The sequence below is a fragment of the Xenopus tropicalis genome, chromosome 6 (assembly GCF_000004195.4).
Source record: "Xenopus tropicalis strain Nigerian chromosome 6, UCB_Xtro_10.0, whole genome shotgun sequence".
Lineage (NCBI taxonomy): Eukaryota > Metazoa > Chordata > Amphibia > Anura > Pipidae > Xenopus > Xenopus tropicalis.
In genome coordinates, this window is record NC_030682.2 from 113,551,885 (window position 1) to 113,570,753 (window position 18,869).

Sequence of the window (18,869 nt, forward strand, 5' to 3'; positions counted from 1 at the left end):
AAGCTGAATGTTGCACAGGAACAGCTGTTTGCAAATGGTCAGACAGGATTTATCGCCAATGTGACAAAAAAGTCGATTGATTTACAGAGACGTGGTAATTCTTCAGCAACTGAACAGCTACATACACGAGGCACAAGCTGAGATATGTGCTGGGGACAGGTTTGATGCTGCCGTGGGGCCTACATTCTGCTATAATGGGGATGTCTACAAACTGGGGATGCAGAAAGGAAAAACCTGTGCACAGAAGTCTGAAAGATATGTTAATGCTTATTTTTATGTCAAGATCCATTCATTCGTTTGGGTGGAATGCTGGCTTTTTTTGCAGCTTAGCCACCTGACTGAATAGCGTTACGGGCATGCCAAATTTCTACAAACAGGGCCTGTTTATTAAGTTAGGGCTGAAAAAGAATTTGAAGAAGGTTCCAGATTTGAAGAAAATCTGAATAAAAATACAAGACAGACATTATAATGTGCAATAATCAATGGATTTGCAACTCTCAGGTTTAATTACCCCAAAAAACAGAAAGTAGTTTAGAAGTCAAACACAAAGATCAGTAAGAGAGGACCTGAAAAGGAATACAGGTATAGGACCCATTATCCAGAATGCTCGGGACCAAGGCTATTCCGCATAAGGGGTCTTTCCGTAATTTGGATCTCCTTACCTTAAGTCTACTAAAAAATCAATAAAACATTAATTAAACTCAATAGGATGGTTTTGCATCCAAAAATGGTTAATTATATCTTAGCTAGGATCAATTACAAAGTACTGTTTTATTACTACAGAGAAAAAGCAAATCAGTTTTAAAATTCTGAATCATTTTATTAAATGGAGTCTATGGGAGATGGGCTTTTCTGTAATTCGGGGGTTTTCTGGATAATGGATCCTATGCCTGTATAAGCAATTTAAATAAAAAAGTGATAAAACTGAACCCTCACCCTCTTTTTTAGGTTCTTGGGATCAGTGATCATGGCATTTGTAGCCTGAATAGGCAGAAACCACGCAAAAACCATACAAAACAATGAAGCCCAATTGCTGTTTAAATCATATCAGTTCATTAGGTGAATATCCTCTTTAAACAGGTTATGTTAAAGGCGATAGGGCACTGGGCCTTTTGATTGCTATGGCACCATTAAGGCTGATGTCAGACGAATCGTAGGGCGGATATTTTCGGCAAGCGGAAAAGCGATTTCCGCTTGCCAAAAATATCTGCCCTACGACTCGTATGGCATTAGCCTAAGGAGAGGTGTGGCAACTGCTTGACTAGAAAACAAGCTATAGTAGACACTTGTGCCAGATGAATTAGGAGCCCCTATTTCTGTGTTCCTGGGCAATGCTTATCTAGCCGCCCTCCTTGAAAGTACTGTAAACATATGGGACGGAATTTGGTTTACAAGCACAGGTACCATGTTCAGAACCTGCGGAACATATTTTATCTGCATGCTGACAGCACATATGTGTATGCCCATACTTTAGCCTACACCTGTTTTCAGAGATGGCTAAAATGATTTACTTATTTCTAACAGTGTTTCAATTTCTGCCACAAAATGTCTTAAATTTGTAAAAAAAATTAAGCATCTATTTATAAAGCTACAGCATGTAGCTAATGGGAAACTTTCCCCCTTGTGTACATGTAAAGGTTGTGGCTACAGTATTTATAAATTGTGAGTACTTTACACATTTTACACAATTTTACTAGCTATAGGGCACGGGGCAATTTTAGACACATTAGGGCACATTCGCTTACCCTGATGCAGAGAGCAAAGTGCACTTTTGGATGCAATTACCATGTTTTTTCCCACAATGTACCATATTCCCAGGAATTCACACATCATTACGGTCATTATGAAATTATATATTAGTGCGTGTATGGCCACCTTTAACCGCAGATGAAAAGTCTCCCTGTGTGCTATAAGCATTAACAAAAGTGATTTTAGACACAACTAACTGTAGGGATTATGATATTGCATATGTAAAGATAAAATCTGTACTTTTAGTCCATTTTTTAATTTTTTTCTCTGTGTCATTTCTGAGACTGGAAGATCTGATGAAAAGGGAAAAATAAACCATAAAATCTGGTCATCTGAAATGGTGATACAAGACAGACCATGAGTTTTTCACTAAACACAGTCAACAAACAGATTCTGTTTTCTGCAGAATACCCATAAGGCAATAAAGGAGGCACAGAAAACAGCTTATTTATTAGAAGTAGGTCAGTCTTTTAAGGACTGATGGAGTCATGCACAAGAAGAAGACAATCGCAGCACTGAGATAGTGCTTAATGTTATTTGTTCCACTTAATGGTCACAGTGGCATCATGCTGACCAATTACTTCTCAGTCAGCAGGATTCGGAGGCATTATACCTCCTCTCATCACTGCTCTCCTTTGTACTACAGCACTTCAGGCATAATGTGAAGGCCAGGGGCATTTTTAATCAGAGACTTAGGACACTGTCTGTATGAGGCAAACCTATATAATGTCTGTTTGGTCAGTGGCACTATTATCCACATGCGTTGCTTGTATAGCCCACTCACTGTTTTATAGCACTGCAACATTTTTTCATTACATTATTTAAATGTTTTTCAGTGTTCAGACTATTATGAGATATCATGATAAAGGGTTGTATACCCCTTGGACAAAATTAAAGTAAAAATGGTCAAAGCGCTGTTCTGCCACTTCTGTGCTCCCTAGTATTTTTTAAAAAGAGCTTTTTTCCGATGGGCATTTCAGTACTGTGTCAGCCTACCAATATAACAGTGCAGCAAAGTGATCCATCCCTGCACCATCCTGTACAGAAAGAGTATAACTGGGTACAAAGAGCACCTGTAGGCTGCCTGCCCTTTACTGTAGGAGAGGCTATTACTTGACCCATTTTTTTTAAAAAAAGGAACCCACTTAAAAATGAAAGTAAACTGCAAAAATGCTCATGAGAACACTAGGTGCAAATGTAACACCCCTCAGTTGCAGCACAGCCTTTGTACAGTTATTAACCATCTGTCTCTGCTGTTTTCTTGAACAGTTTTTATATACAGGTATAAGACCTGTTATCCAGGATGCTTAGAACCTGGGATTTTGTTGGATAAGAGGTCTTTCCATAATTAGGATCTCCATATCGTACATCTACTAAGAAACCTTTTATGCATTTTTTTATACACAGAAAAACAGGAAATCATTTTTTTCAAAAATGATTTGAGTAAAATGAAGTCTATGGGAGATGGTCTTCCAGTAATTCTGAACGTTCTTGATAATGGGTTTTCAAATTAGGGATCCCATACTTGTATTGTATTTGGTGAACCCTAGGTAACTTTGGCTGCACAGAAATGTAATTGTGATCATCACTTCTGCTTTTATATTGTTTTTCATAAACATGTCTTTCAGCTTGGAACATAGAACTCCCAGCAGAAAAATGTTCGTTAAATCTTGATCTTAAGGGCTAAAAATATACTTCTGTATTTCCAATTAGCATTTTTTTACAGGGAAGTTGCAGCACTCTAGGGCCAAAGCATGCGCCTCAGCTGGCCTGTGCTCAAGTGCATAAGGAGCTACGATGAACAAAATTATTTATATTGTCTTCACAAGCAAATTCTATTGTATAGCAACCTGCTGTACAAAGCCATCGCAACTGATTGCTTGTAAATGGCGTAGGTAAATAAACACAGTTTGTTCCCTGAATGTTTATTCACACCATAGCCAACAATTAGCAATTATGCGTGAGTGGTTTCACAAGAGTTTAGAAGGTGTGAAGTCATCAGGATTTTTGTGTAATTTCATTTCGAATTAGTTGCATGACTTACTAAGCACAGGATTCTGGCTATGGAGGGTAGTGTTCCAGTAGGTTTAGGAGGGGATTTCACTAAACTGTAGTTAGTCCAAACCTGGTGTGTAGTTAAGACTGAAACAGAGTCACAGGAGGGAAGGATTTAATATACCCCTATATATACCTCCACAGAAAGAGAATACTTTTAAAAAACTTGCTTTGTTTGCCTATACAGTATTTGATGAATTAAAACAAACAATACCAGCATTAAACTCCTACTTCAATGTATATGATTTGTGTCCCTTAAGGCAAATATCTGATGGTATGTTTTCACCTCTGATACTTTTAATGGGTTCTCAAACTGCTAGTACTCCCCCTTGGGGTGATTTTTACTCAATGAGAATTACCTTGAGATACCCAGATCCATTATTATTGCCTGAAACTACAAAAGTGGTGATTATGGGTGAAAATCAATCATAGAAGGTAGGACAGCAGTGACATTCTGGAGTCATGGAGATCAAATCGGACATTAATAGGTATATTTAATAGATATTTATCAATAAAGGTGGTTTTGGCTAACTGTTTTTAAAGAGTAACACACATAACATTTTATACTGTAACTATCCCTTCCCTTATTTATAGTTTAGCACAGGTTGCTGTTTGACAGATTATGATGATGATGTGGTGGCAATGATAATTCTAGACATCTTTTCTGGGATGACCTGTGTGCTTTATTAAGAAGCCAGTCTGACAGAAATGTTGTCTGAGCATGGGGTGTGATGGACTATTGTTTGGCTGAGAAGGTTCTTTGTTTAGATATTTATTTCTCCTTAGTTCCCCCCCACCCAGTAGTGCATACTTGGTCACACTTTTTTAGATTAGACCTTGTAGTCTGCATTCCTGAAAGTGCTGCATTACGATCCTAAGATGTTTTATGATACACTTAGGGAATCTCAAAAGCATTCAAGACATGGCTTTTGAACTCAGATGATAAAAAGGTTTCCCAAGTGGGTCTTGGATTTTCTAAATAACAGTAAATGCTTCTTATAAATAACAGTGACAGATCCTTATCTCCGCACATCATTATCAGCCCCTGACTTTTCTTTTCTGCTCTGCTTATTTATCACTACATTTGTTTATTTCACTTTCTTCTCTCATTACCACTTTCTCTGTTGTTGTCTTTCAGATTGCTATCTTAGTACATTTGCAATTTCTTCAACTGTGTGAATGAGAGCTGTGTGTGTGTGAGCGACACCTGAAAGGGGGTGATTGACCAGGGTAGTTTCCCATAGCAAACTGGTGAGCAACTAATTTTGATCACACTAATGTCTAGATTGTTGCTATAGGTTACTGCACTATTGCAAAGTTCCACCTATACTGAAAATTGGCTTACTGAATGTCTGTAATGAGATGTCCTTTGGTCACATTCTGAAGATAATGATAATGCAGACCAAATTTGTATACATAGTGCTGAAAAAGTTGCAATGTTTATTGTTACAGAAGAATCTTTATAATTTGTTACTGTCTCTGAGATATTATATAGGTAATAGTAAGGGCTAGGATAATGTTTTGCTTTGTATATTTTTTAATTTTATTTGAAGGGTTTTTAGGACAGAAAAATACAGAAGGTACCAAGTCAGCTCCATATGAGCAAGCACCACTGGCTTTGAATGAGTTGGCTTTGAATGAGTTGGTAAGTGATTACATTTCTCATCCCTCATAAACTGTTTGAACAGAATCTGAAGCGTAGGTACTAAGTAATTAATTCATTCATTCATTGAATACAAATACACCAGCAAATCCATTTACATGGGATTTCATTTTCATCAACTGAATCTTTATCTTCACAAAACAGTAGTAATGCTAACGCAATTTAAAAAATGACATCGCATTTTTATTACAATATGTAAATATTAATTCCATAAAGTATGAAGTTTATGGTGTGTCTTTATCCTGTGTAATTAAATTATATCACCACGTATATACTATATTTGGGGCTATATATACATATATCCTATAGCACTAAACTAAAACTGTGTTGAGATTACATTGCTCTTTTATTCCTTAGTTAGACCCAAAGTTCATAAACTTGTCTTCTTTACTATACTTAAAAACACAGAAATAATAAGCTGAATTTAAATAGTAGGGTTCAATAGCAGCACCCCCTTCCCCTGTTGTTACACCTATCACCTGAAATTGTTTTTATTTTTTATACAGGTATGGGATCTGTTATCCAAAATGCTCGGGACCTGGGGTTTTTCAAATAAGGGTTTTCCTGTAAGTTGCATCTCCATACTTCATACTCCAAGTCTAAAGATCATTTAAACATAAATAAACCCAATAGGATTGTTTTGCCTCCAATAAGGATTAATTATATCCTAGTTGGAATCAAATACAAGGTACTTTTTTATTATTACAGAGAAAAAGGAAATTATTATGAATTATTTGATTAAAATGAAGTCTATGAAAGATGGCATTCCAGTAGTGAGCTTTCTGGATAACAGGTTTCTTTTTAACGGATCCTATACTTGTACTTTATTTAGCACCAACATGATACACAGTGCATTACAGCGACCATCCATTATTCACATCATTCAGTTCCTGCCTGAGTGGAGTCTACACAACAGCAACTTTTTCCTGAAATAAAGTAACATTTTGACCTACATCCCTCATTAGTTTTTTTTCTTGTAGCATAATGCTTTACAATTAACTTAAAACAGATTTCTTTTTTTTTTAATTTGACAATTTTTATTATTTTTCTTTCCATTAAAATAAACAAACAATCACATAACAAGGGTATAGCCTTTCCAAAAGTTGGTCAACTTATGAATCTCGCCTTCAGGCCATACAACTTTTATTAACTATACTCTATACTCAATATAGAGAACAATTTAGAGGATAGAGAAACAGGAGAGAGAAGGGAAAGATAGAAAAGGAGAGGGGGGGAGAGAAAGAAGGGAAAAAAGAGAAAAAAAAAAAAAAAAAGAAACTTAAAACAGATTTCAATTGACATCACTTGACATGATTTGCATTGTAGACCTATAACAGTTGTTAATGCCAAGTTATTTCTTAATAAGGAAAATTTAGACTGCTGTCTAGTTCTAATCCTATTAATGCCTGTAAGTTATACACCCACTTAGATTGTAAGCTCTACAGGGCAGGGACCTTGTTCTTACTGTGTCTCTTACAATATGGTACTTAAAGAGGGACTACGCCCAAACACAACTTAAGCTTTTTGAAAAGTAAACATAATTTCAATTTACATATCAATTAAAAATATGCAGCAGTTTAGTGATTTTTAATTGAATACATGGTATGGAACAGTTACCTAAGCCTGGCCCTCTGTTCTCCTGCCGATCTGGCTGACTACTTTGAGCCTCAAATGAAAAAAAAAAAAAGTGATAGAAGTCGACTGTCGACATCATAGTGCAATGCATTGTGGGTTATGTAATTCCTGCATGCCATCTGTAAACTGTCATAATTTGTAACATCAGTGTTTTAGTCCCTCCACCCCTGCCAGGATTTCAAATTATGCTGAAAGAGAAGAACTGTTTTGCAGCTGGATTTCATAAATGGTATTTATTCATAATTTTGTAAGGAACAGATTACAGTGACATGTATATTAGGGGTTTTTGTGTTGTGTGGGGCTCTTTTGGTTTGGAAGCTGGAGTTTCCCTTTATACTTTATACTTATACTATCATGTTTGTTCATGTTTGTATACTGATCTGAACTGAACATTGTAAAATGGTACCGCTTAGTGCTCTATCTAGCAGCTGTAAATTATTTCAGATTAGACATATTAGGTTCATGATATTGACTGTTTCCATCAAACATATAATCTGCCCCTACTCCTTCCAATTAAGATGCCCCAAAGATTTCCAAACTCAGTGCTCACAACATTGCACCTGTTTAAATACTGAGCTGAAGCAGGTTATTAGTGGTACCAAGAAGCCAGGAACCTGCCTAGCTGTATTCAGGATTGTGTTTACTTTCACGCAGGTAAGTGAACGGTGCTTTGTAAAGACACAGCTGGTAAGGTAAAGTTATATCTAAGGGTCCTAACAAGTGTAAGACTTCAAAGTAAATTGCATATAGGTGTGGGTCAACAGAGTAACCACACGATACATTTCAAGCGTCTCTGATGCCTCCACAATCTGACTACGAAACTCTTGCTTTCATTTTGGTTTTTCATTCATTGTTGTTCGGCTATCTGCAAGCATTATTTTTTATAATTTTTTTTTGCCGGAATGAATGAAACATCAAAAGACGGAGAAATGTGAAATGTGATGCTTGAGTTCCATTTGGTTCTTGAGCAAGGGCAAAACAACTGAAGGTGAAACTTTTAAAGGAAATATGATTATAAAGGTGATAATGAATAATTACGTTTGTTGCAGAGGTAATCTGAACTACTAGAACTAATACCAGGCCATATTTACTTTTAAAAGCTTTTCTTGGCTACTGTACAATATGAGAACTCAAATTTAATAGCTAGATTAAATTCTTAGACATTTTTATGGGATAAACTGAAGATTCTAAATGCTTATAAATATCCCACAAAGAATAACTTGGGACAGAGCATGTGATCAATAAAGAGGTGGCTCGACCCTTAGGCTAGGCACATAGTTGAGACTTTGTTGAGGAGACCTAATCATTGTGACAAGCTGATTAGTCAAAAGTGCTCTGGGGCAGTCTACATGAGTGAGTGTCAATGCAGCAGTCAGTGGTAGACACAGATTAATTCATCATCCCACTGGTTTAACCATTGACAGAAAGATCCATCTGCCCTGTGGCTTATAATGCCCAAGGGGAGAAGTCTAAAAGCAGACACAATGTCCACAGTGGAGGCTCACAGACCCTCTAGTCACAGATATAGAAACACTGTAGGTCTTAGGCAGTCATTAGTGTTACTTAAGGTATCAGTGTTGTACATCTAGTGCAGATTTACTGTTACTGCATATCCCAGCTGGATATTTGTCATTATGACCTTTAATGAGGTAAGTCATGGCAAAAAAAACCAAAAAACACCTAATACTATTTCCAACAACATCTGTGGGAAGGTTATTGTACTGGCAGTTATAGGAGTATAGGAATTAGATAGGGAAAAGAGTGACTGTAGAAAACATTTATCACTTTAATAATCATAAAGCATTAAACACTGTATTAAGTTAATTCTTCTGTATTTCTTTGTAGAAATGCCTTTGTAGATTTAAACTGAGGACCATAGGCATAGGAAAGGAGTTACCCTAGCAATGAATCAGAGATGTACAATCTCCAACCCAACAACTATTGTTAAACTATAACTCTCTACATTGATCAGATATGCTTTGACTTTCCAAGGGATCTTTTTCTATTTCAACAGCTGGTGAGCTGCAAATTGGTGTATATACTGAATATATATAATAGCTGTTGTTATACAATATGTCCTCTCTATCTACATTCTCCACCAAGGTGCCCAAGCTATTCTGAGGCCAAAGAACATTTATTCTCTGCCCTACCTTAAAATCAACCCACAGTGGGAGAGTAGCACAGAAGTGTCCTGTCTCATCATCCAAAAGGAAATCTACATGGAGGCCTGAGGTTTGGGTGCATCCCTACAAAGAACTGGAATGAGCACTACCTGCCAAATGACTTCTTTTTAGGATTTAATTAATAAGGGATTATAGGGTAATTGTATTAGATAAACTGAGGTTTTTAACCCCAAAATGGAATTCTTTAGAGTAAATTACTAAATTCTAAATTTTGCCGATTTTTTTTTTTTTTAAGTCAGTTCTATGTTATTTAGAGGACATGTTAAATCATATTCTACTGTCCAGTTAAGACATGTTTGAGGGCCAAAATATATTAAAATGGTGATATCATAAATCTATGGAGACCATAGGCAGACTAACCCCTACATGCCCAGGAGCAGTAACCGATAGCAACCAATAAGAGGTTTGCTTTGAAACAGGTGAACAGTAATTTCTACCTGGCGATTGGTTGCTATGGGTTACTGCTCCTGGGCAAACTAAGTGCCTTTTATTACATACCCTTTAAGGGTCATAAAAATGCCTGGATTGTCTGCATCTCAACAGGGAGCCTACAGTTGGACAGACCTGTTCTAGACAAACATCCAAATCTGATATCCAGTGTGACAGGGATAAGGGCTCTGGCACACAGGGGAGATTAGTCGCCCGCAACAAAACTCCCTGTTCGCAGGCGACTAATCTCCCCGAGTTGCCTACCCCTGCCATCCCACCGGCGAACATGTAAGTTGCCGGCGGGATGGCAGACGCGGCGGCGCGATTTCGCGCAAATCTTTCGGCGATTTCCTGAAATCGCCCCGCTGGGTGTGCCATCCCGCCGGCGACTTACATGTTCGCCGGTGGGATGGCAGGGGGAAGGCAACTCGGGGAGATTAGTCGCCCACGAGCAGGGAGTTTTGCCGCGGGCGACTAATCTCCCCGTGTACCAGAGCCCTAAAACCTTTATTTTCAATGACAACAGATGTGTAAAGCATTCCTATCCTTACATATCCTTGGGGTTTCATCTGCACTTTATATTATTAACCTATAATGGTTATTACCAGGGACATAGGTACATTATCTTGCTGCCATAATGTTGTAACATGCAACATGTCTTAGCTATGGTTAGCTCCTTAGTGAAGAATATGTGCAGCTTTAAGAGCTAAATCAAGAACTCAATCTTCAGCCAGTTTAGCTAATAGATGAATGTTGGGAAAAAATGTCAGAGTATTAAAAAGGCAAAAAGTTTGCACAAGGGCTGGTAACCTGTGGACTGAGAGTCAAAATAGGCCCTGGCATTTTAAGTAAATAGTGACTGTCTATGGCATCTTACAGCACTCTTATAGCACAGTCTGGCATTTGCCAGAATCCACAGACAGACAGTGAAAACAATCATGGAGGAAATGCATAAATCAAGAGGAGACCTATAATTCTGACTAAAGGCACAAGTGAGATGATTAACAGGAATCAACCAAAACAGAAAAGGAAAGAGTTGCATATTTACAGCACTGTGCCACAATGCCAGATAGGGTACAAGGTTTATAGGAATAAAACCATCTATTCAGGTAAGTAGGAAATAATTTGTAACCAAATAATAAATCCTAAATCTTAAAAATGCTTGAAAAGCTGTAAAATGGGTTGTTAGAAGAACCTCTTTCTTGCCATATTTGTGTACCCTCAAGGTGGATACTGTTATAGAAAATAACCCTATCCAATGAAATGGCAAGTTCCACTGATTATTATCTAGGGTTGGTACAAAGTTGCATAACTTTATTATAAGACATATTGCTTTCAAGCTATTGCCCTTCATTTCCCAGAATTCTCTTGCTTTATGTCGGCATTTGTTGTAGGGCAGCAGCTGAAAACCATAGGTTGGTGAACCCAAGTGCATCAATTAAATATAATACTACATTTTTACATCTATTGACTATTTTAACTATGTAACATTACCATTTTATATCCCGGCGATCTCTCTTAAAGTAGTGGCACATGAAAATATAGAGAAGTGATACCTTTTATTGGCTGAGATTATAAAAAGCAAGCTATGGGAAATGCTTAGTTCTATTCTTAAGGCATGAAATAAACCTTATCTTATTTGCAGCACAGGTGCATTATATATATTTATATATTGTATATCTAGCCATATACTATCTTTATTAACATAAACATCAATATAAACTCATTTACCAGATATGAAGAAACATAGAAAAATAAAATTTATCGAAAGGGTTTATTAAAAAATGCATCTGAAAAACAAATTGGCACATCATTTCAAGTTATCCCTGAATTGGCAACTTGCTGCTTCTCTCTTTCACACGCCACATTCACACACACACATATATAAAAATATAAACATTTCAAAATATATTCACATATTTTACAAATTATTATAAAAAAAGGCACATGAAGGGTGGAGAATCCTGAAAATGAGTTGCATTTTTTTTTGTGCATAGGAAAAGTTCAGGATCTACATTTTCGCATTCACTTAAACCCCTCTCGGTTGCACTTATTCCCATGAGAACAAAATTGTAAATTTTATTTAAAAAAAATCCTACTGTGTGAAATTTGTAAAAGTCTTAAATAAAACCAAGGAATGTCTGAAGGCAATGGCTGGCAAAGGCACAGATGGAGCCTAGCTAAAAACAATGGCAATACACTGAATGGCACAGTTTAAGAGTCATATCGATTCAGGAAGAAGGGATCTCATGGGCTACTTAGTAAAGCACATGAGAACGAAGCTGAAAGTCGCTTGGATTGTTGCTGGATTGTCTAGGCTCTCTACATATGCATCTGATTTATACATGTCAAGGAAATGTGGCATCGCTAAAGACCATTTCATTGATCCTTCCTGCCATATGGAAATGTGTTTCTATTATTTGTAATCCATACTGCAAATCGAACCTGAAATTCTGGTGTTTTTGGTGAATCTTGCATAGGCTTTCCTTTAACAGGAACAAAAAGAGGTAAGAAAAAAATGTTTGGAATTTCTTTTACACCAGAAACCCTGAAGGATGTGTTAAGTCCTGGTAAACATATGACGGTCTAATGTGCTACACAACAACCAGATTCCTCATGCTTGTGAAGGAGCGACATTCTAGAGAAGGTTTTGGAACAGTTCTTGCATTGATATTTCTTCACATCAGAATGGGTCTGCAGGTGGGCTCGCAAGTTGGATCTGTCTGCAAATGCTCTGTTGCAGTGTGGACATGAGAAGGGCTTCTCTCCTGCAATGATAAAGGAAAGCATGATTGGTTTGTCAGCTGTCATAAAACAAATTATTTTATTTCCATAAGCATTTTGATCCTGTGAATTTTACTGAGTTAGTTTATGTATAGAAGGACAATACTAGACAATAGATACCCAAATTATGGTTCTTCCCTCTTGCTAACCTTCAACTTCCAGCTACTGGCCAGCCAATAATGGTGGGAGTAATAACTTAGCCAAAGCAGCGGAGCCACACACTTGCTGCCCTGCTCTATTACAGGCATTGGACTTCATTCTAAATAAACAAATTACTGCATTATAACACGGATATTCCAAATGTACTACTGGGTTTGTGTTTTAGGATTAGGATGAAACTGACAGTCCTGGAATCCCTAACCAGCAGGTCCCCTAGTGGATGCTGATAGGTCTACTTGAGCAGCTGGGCACATGCTGCCTTTACATGTAAACATGTACATACACACCCATCTATTCTTATAATCTGGCGGGACCACAGGAGGGTTCCATTGTCACCTGAATGGGTGACAGATCACTTGGCTATGAAGCAATATTCAATTAATATTCAATGTTTTAATGCTAGTCCTTAGTATGTATATACATTTTTCATAATTTTTTATTCAACAACCTTTAATTTCCTAAGCATAATGGTGAGAAGCAGATATTCTGCTAGGGAGTTTAAGTCACTAGTTGGAACAGGATTAAGTGGAGGCATTGCCAACTTCTTAGGTAGGGAGAAAAAAAACCTTAAAAAGTCTAAAACAACATTCAGCGGCCTTAGCACTCATATAACATCTACAGCATAATAATCACTACCATTCCTACATATCACACTGACAGTGCCATGCACTTAGGGAGGCAGGAAGATCAGATGGCAAGCACTGCATCCATATACAATAAGGTGATTTAAACATAGTAGTTACTGTGCCTTAAACGCTTTAGGGTTTTAGAAAAGGGAAGGAGTTATAAGGACTGTGGCACCTAAAGGTTTAGTGGAAGGCAGCATGACCCCAACCTGTCCATAGGTTCCTCTTACCAGTGTGAGTGCGGATGTGCCCTTGTAGTAGCCATGGCCTAGAAAAAGCTTTGCCGCAGATTTTACAGACGCAGGGTAAAGTGTGTGTCCTGATGTGCATCTTCAGCGCGCCCAGGCTCACATACTCCTTTTCACAGTACTTGCAGCTAAATGATTTTCTAGACTGGGCGTCGCAATGCAGCTGCTTGTGCTTAGCCAACCCAGAGAAAGTAGAGTAGGTCTTGCTGCATAAGCTGCACTGGAACTTCTCAGCCTCTATTGCATGTGAGTCGCAAAGTTTGGTCTGGAGTCTTTCCTCCTCATCGCTGATGGGGCTCTCCGAGCCACTGTGGTCTTTAGACGACGTGTCCGACTGCGGAGGGGGGCTGACCCGTCCTAAAGATGAAGGGTATCCTGAGAGAGGGGAGAGATCGCTGGGCAGTGGTGGGTGAAGCAGTCCTGTCCACACGGTGATGGGGCTGTAGGCCACCGAGCTGTAGAGTTCAGGCTGGGGTAGCACAGACACAGGGTACCGCTCATACAGGAATGGGGAGATGATCACTGGGGATAAGGAAACACAGAGAGCAGATCAGCGCAAAGATACTTCCACCATGTGTTCCCTGCACAATGTCACTTTCTATTAGTTGCCAGTACGTACACTAAAGCCTGGTGTGGCTCTAGCAACAACAGAAGCCAGTGAGTCCCATCATAATAACCAAATGGCAAACAACATAAATACCTCACATAACCTAATGATTCACATACTGTGGCCACATCCCCAGATCTTACAAAATGAATGAACTTCAGTTATCCTGGAGTAAAATGGGGAGACTAGCAATGCAGGGAGCTGGGCCCCCATGGGGTTTGATTGAGGCAGAGATGCAGCACATCCAGCTGTTGTTGAACTACAAATCTCAGATATACATTGGCCATCCTCTGTTGTATATACCAAAAATATCTAACAACTGAGACACTGGGTCCCTTTATTGCTGGTGCCAAAGTGCACTTACCCTTCTGCCCTGGGCAGATCTGTTCCTTCTTATAACTAATACAGTTCAATAACAGCTGGAGAATGAATGTGAGCAATATTCCCATTCATTCACTGCTGACATCCCACCCCTGCCTCCTAATAAAATGGTGAGAGCTGTAATTCAGCAAGAGGCACAGGATCTGCATTACTGTTCCATACACAGCCAGTAATGTGCCTGTGATGCTTCTACAGACTGAGAAGGATGGGAGAAAAGTTCTTCCCCAAGATATTACCTGTATGGTTGTCCAACTCCCCGTAATTGGGCTTTTTGGCCGAGTTGAAGTGTTTCTTGACCAGAAAAGATCGTGGCATTTTCAGTGCGGGAGAGAGGAGTGCCGGTGCCCAAGCCTGGCAAAGTAACGGTCCCACAAGGAGCGACTTTAGTTTCCTCCCCGGCCTCAAGCTGATCCCTGTCGCATCGTGTGCGCACCGAGTCCATTCACCAAGTGGCAGCGCTAAGACTTCTTACAAAGTGCTGTAAATAGCTGAGCAGTCAGGTGCAGAATGGGAGGCACCGGGCTCCTCCCCCCCAATAACTTCTTAAATCCTTCCAGGCAGTTTCACAGACTGAGCTTTCTTCCTTGGGAGGGGAGGATTTTTGGGGGGAGAAATGTCCAATCGTGTTAGATGGTGTCTCGGATTTCAGATCCTCCCATAGGGACAATATTACGCGGAGAGGAAGACCCAAGTCCTGTCAAAGTGAGCGATAGTCAGGGGCATCCACAAGTATTGTGCCGGGGAGGGGGCACTTGTTCCCCCGCCTGAGTTTCACTGTGTCCGGGATAGGCAGGCTGGGAGAGGCGAAGGAAGCAAAGAGAATAGCTATGGAGCTTACTGCTCAGTTACTGTGTATTTTACTACAAGCAGCAGCTTCCAGTGTAGCCATTCTGTGAGGGGGATCCCCGGCCCAGCTGTTACAATGAATGGTCCCGGCCTGAGCTACAGGGAAGTCGCAGAAGTAGCAAGGGAGATGGCAGCGGTTTTATCGCAGTCCCCTAAGTCATTTATCATATCACATTTATATAGGACCCTTTATGTATTTAACATATAGCGTATTGAACACTGTCAGGTAAAAACGCAGAACACTCTTAATGGCCTCTAACTTCTTCACATTAAAAAGGTCTGCCTGCCACACACACACACACTGCCCCATACACACACACTCACACACACACTCACACACACACACACACACACTCACACACACACACACACTCACACACATACACTCACACACACACACACACACACTCACACACACACACATACACATACACTCACACACACACTCACACACACACACTCACACACACTGCCCCATACACACACACTCACACACACACTCACACACACACACACTCACACACACATACACTCACACACATACACTCACACACACACTCACACACACACTCTCACACACACTCACACACACACACTCTCACACACACACATACACTCACACACACATACACTCACACACTCACACACATACACTCACACACACATACACACACACTCACACACTCACACACATACACTCACACACATACACTCACACACACACTCTCACTCACACACACTCTCACACTCACACACACACTCTCACACACACACACACACTCTCACACATACACACACACTCTCACACACACACACACACACTCTCACACATACACTCACACACACACTCTCACACACACACACACACACACACACTCACACACACACTCTCACACACACACACACTCTCACACATACACACACACTCTCACACACACACACACACACTCTCACACACACACATACACTCACACACACACTCTCACACACACACACACACACACACTCACACACACACTCTCACACACACACACACACACACACACTCACACACACACTCTCACACACACACACACACACACTCTCACACATACACACACACTCTCACACATACACACACACTGCCCCACACACACACACTGGAGTGACAGGCGGCGGGTACCACTCGGCACTGCTGGGCGGCACCCACAGGCACCACTAAGGTGACAGGCACTAAAAGGGGTTTTGATTTGTTGCTCTCCCCAGAGCACTGTGGCAGTTACAATACTACATGTGCCATATACCCGAGTAACCATGGAGCACAGAGTCTTGTGAGTGCATTCTCTGTCGGGCTTCAGATATTGTTAAGGCAATATAGTAGTAGTGAGGCTTATTCAACTGTGGGCGGGTATAACTAAAGTCTTTATGTACTGAATTTATTTTAGTTTCAAACCTATATACCTATACCTGTAATAGACAGTAAGGGGTCATACTGTGTAAAACACTTGCCAGAAAAAGTGTAAAAAGCAGTGTAAAGTTGGCCATACATGGTAAGATCCAGTTGTTTGGCAAGATCTTCTCCCGATATGACTGCCTTAGGTGGCCAAACTAGGGCCAAACGATCAAATTACAATGCTGGGTATAGGTGCTTTTGGAATATTAAACCTGCCTGATTGATATCTGCCCAATTTTTGGCCAGATGTCGGTCGGGTAGGCCCGTGGGGGGTGCCCGTACATGGGCAGATAAGCTGTAGAATCGGTTTGAAGGACCCGAATTGGCAGCTGAAAGCTGCCCGTGTATGTGTGTGCTTTAGTGTATTTTTTATCATTTTTTACACAGCATGATAAGTAGGTCCTTAAGTATACACATGCATGTCGGCTGCTTTGCTTTTTGTCATTGCTACATTTGTATTTCCAGTCAGGCCCTGGGGGAAAACAGAATCTGCAGGCAGCAGGCATGAAATAAGGTAATAGCACTGCATTTTATCATGAACTGAAGGCTAGTACCTTGAACACTATCTATTACCTTATTTCAGGCATTACCTGAGGGGCAGGCAGTTGGAAAACACGAGGGGCGGGCGGCAAGTGGGCAACAGGAGGGGCTTTCCCTCTGCAGATTTTTTATTTTGTGAGGGAGCCTGGCACAGTCTAGGTATGGCACTGGCCCATTGTGCCATTGCCTTTACTGTTCATGGAATCTGGACTAAAAGGAAACCTGGGGTTTATTATTTATATAAAATAAATGTCATTTTTTTATTGTCCCAGAGACTTGACAGTATAACCTGTTTCGAGAACATGTATTGAAATTGCACATCAGGTACTCATTGCAGTCATTGTAACCAATCAGATTTACTTAACCTTGTGTGTACGGCGGATCAATATCACAAAGGCTGCGGATATCGGTCATCTCATCGATCAGCCTGGTTAAAAGATTTTGATCAGGGGCAAAATCTGCGTTCAGGGCTGAATCGGCAGGTGGAGGTAGAATTCCAATTGTTTTTACCTCCACATCTGACGATTCAGCCCTGAACATCATTGGGGGAACGAACCGATGGTCGCAGGAAAGATCAGACTTACTACGTGTATGGCCACCTTTATTCTTCTTGCTCTAGACAGAACAAGGCTAAACCCTGTAGTTAACGTGTGACTTTGATTGGTCCACTTCCGCATGCAGCTGCTCCTGAACTGGTAAATCATGATTGAGTTGTAGTGCAAAAAAGATGTCGGTCGGGTAGGCCCGTGGGGGGTGCCCGTACATGGGCAGATAAGCTGTAGAATCGGTTTGAAGGACCCGAATTGGCAGCTGAAAGCTGCCCGTGTATGTGTGTGCTTTAGTGTATTTTTTATCATTTTTTACACAGCATGATAAGTAGGTCCTTAAGTATACACATGCATGTCGGCTGCTTTGCTTTTTGTCATTGCTACATTTGTATTTCCAGTCAGGCCCTGGGGGAAAACAGAATCTGCAGGCAGCAGGCATGAAATAAGGTAATAGCACTGCATTTTATCATGAACTGAAGGCTAGTACCTTGAACACTATCTATTACCTTATTTCAGGCATTACCTGAGGGGCAGGCAGTTGGAAAACACGAGGGGCGGGCGGCAAGTGGGCAACAGGAGGGGCTTTCCCTCTGCAGATTTTTTATTTTGTGAGGGGGCCTGGCACAGTCTAGGTATGGCACTGGCCCATTGTGCCATTGCCTTTACTGTTCATGGAATCTGGACTAAAAGGAAACCTGGGGTTTATTATTTATATAAAATAAATGTCATTTTTTTATTGTCCCAGAGACTTGACAGTATAACCTGTTTCGAGAACATGTATTGAAATTGCACATCAGGTACTCATTGCAGTCATTGTAACCAATCAGATTTACTTAACCTTGTGTGTACGGCGGATCAATATCACAAAGGCTGCGGATATCGGTCATCTCATCGATCAGCCTGGTTAAAAGATTTTGATCAGGGGCAAAATCTGCGTTCAGGGCTGAATCGGCAGGTGGAGGTAGAATTCCAATTGTTTTTACC

The 18,869-nt window shown here is 40.1% G+C and overlaps 1 protein-coding gene across 1 annotated transcript; it reads right to left on the reverse strand.

Annotated features, from left to right (window-relative positions):
- Window positions 1-11,470: 11,470 nt before the first annotated feature.
- Window positions 11,471-14,976, reverse strand: snai2 (snail family zinc finger 2). Its single transcript, NM_204093.1, is given in 3 exon segments — window positions 11,471-12,482; window positions 13,514-14,053; window positions 14,756-14,976. Coding segments are annotated over 3 exon segments (801 nt in total). The 5' UTR covers window positions 14,835-14,976; the 3' UTR covers window positions 11,471-12,300.
- Between the last annotated feature and the right edge of the window lie 3,893 nt (window positions 14,977-18,869).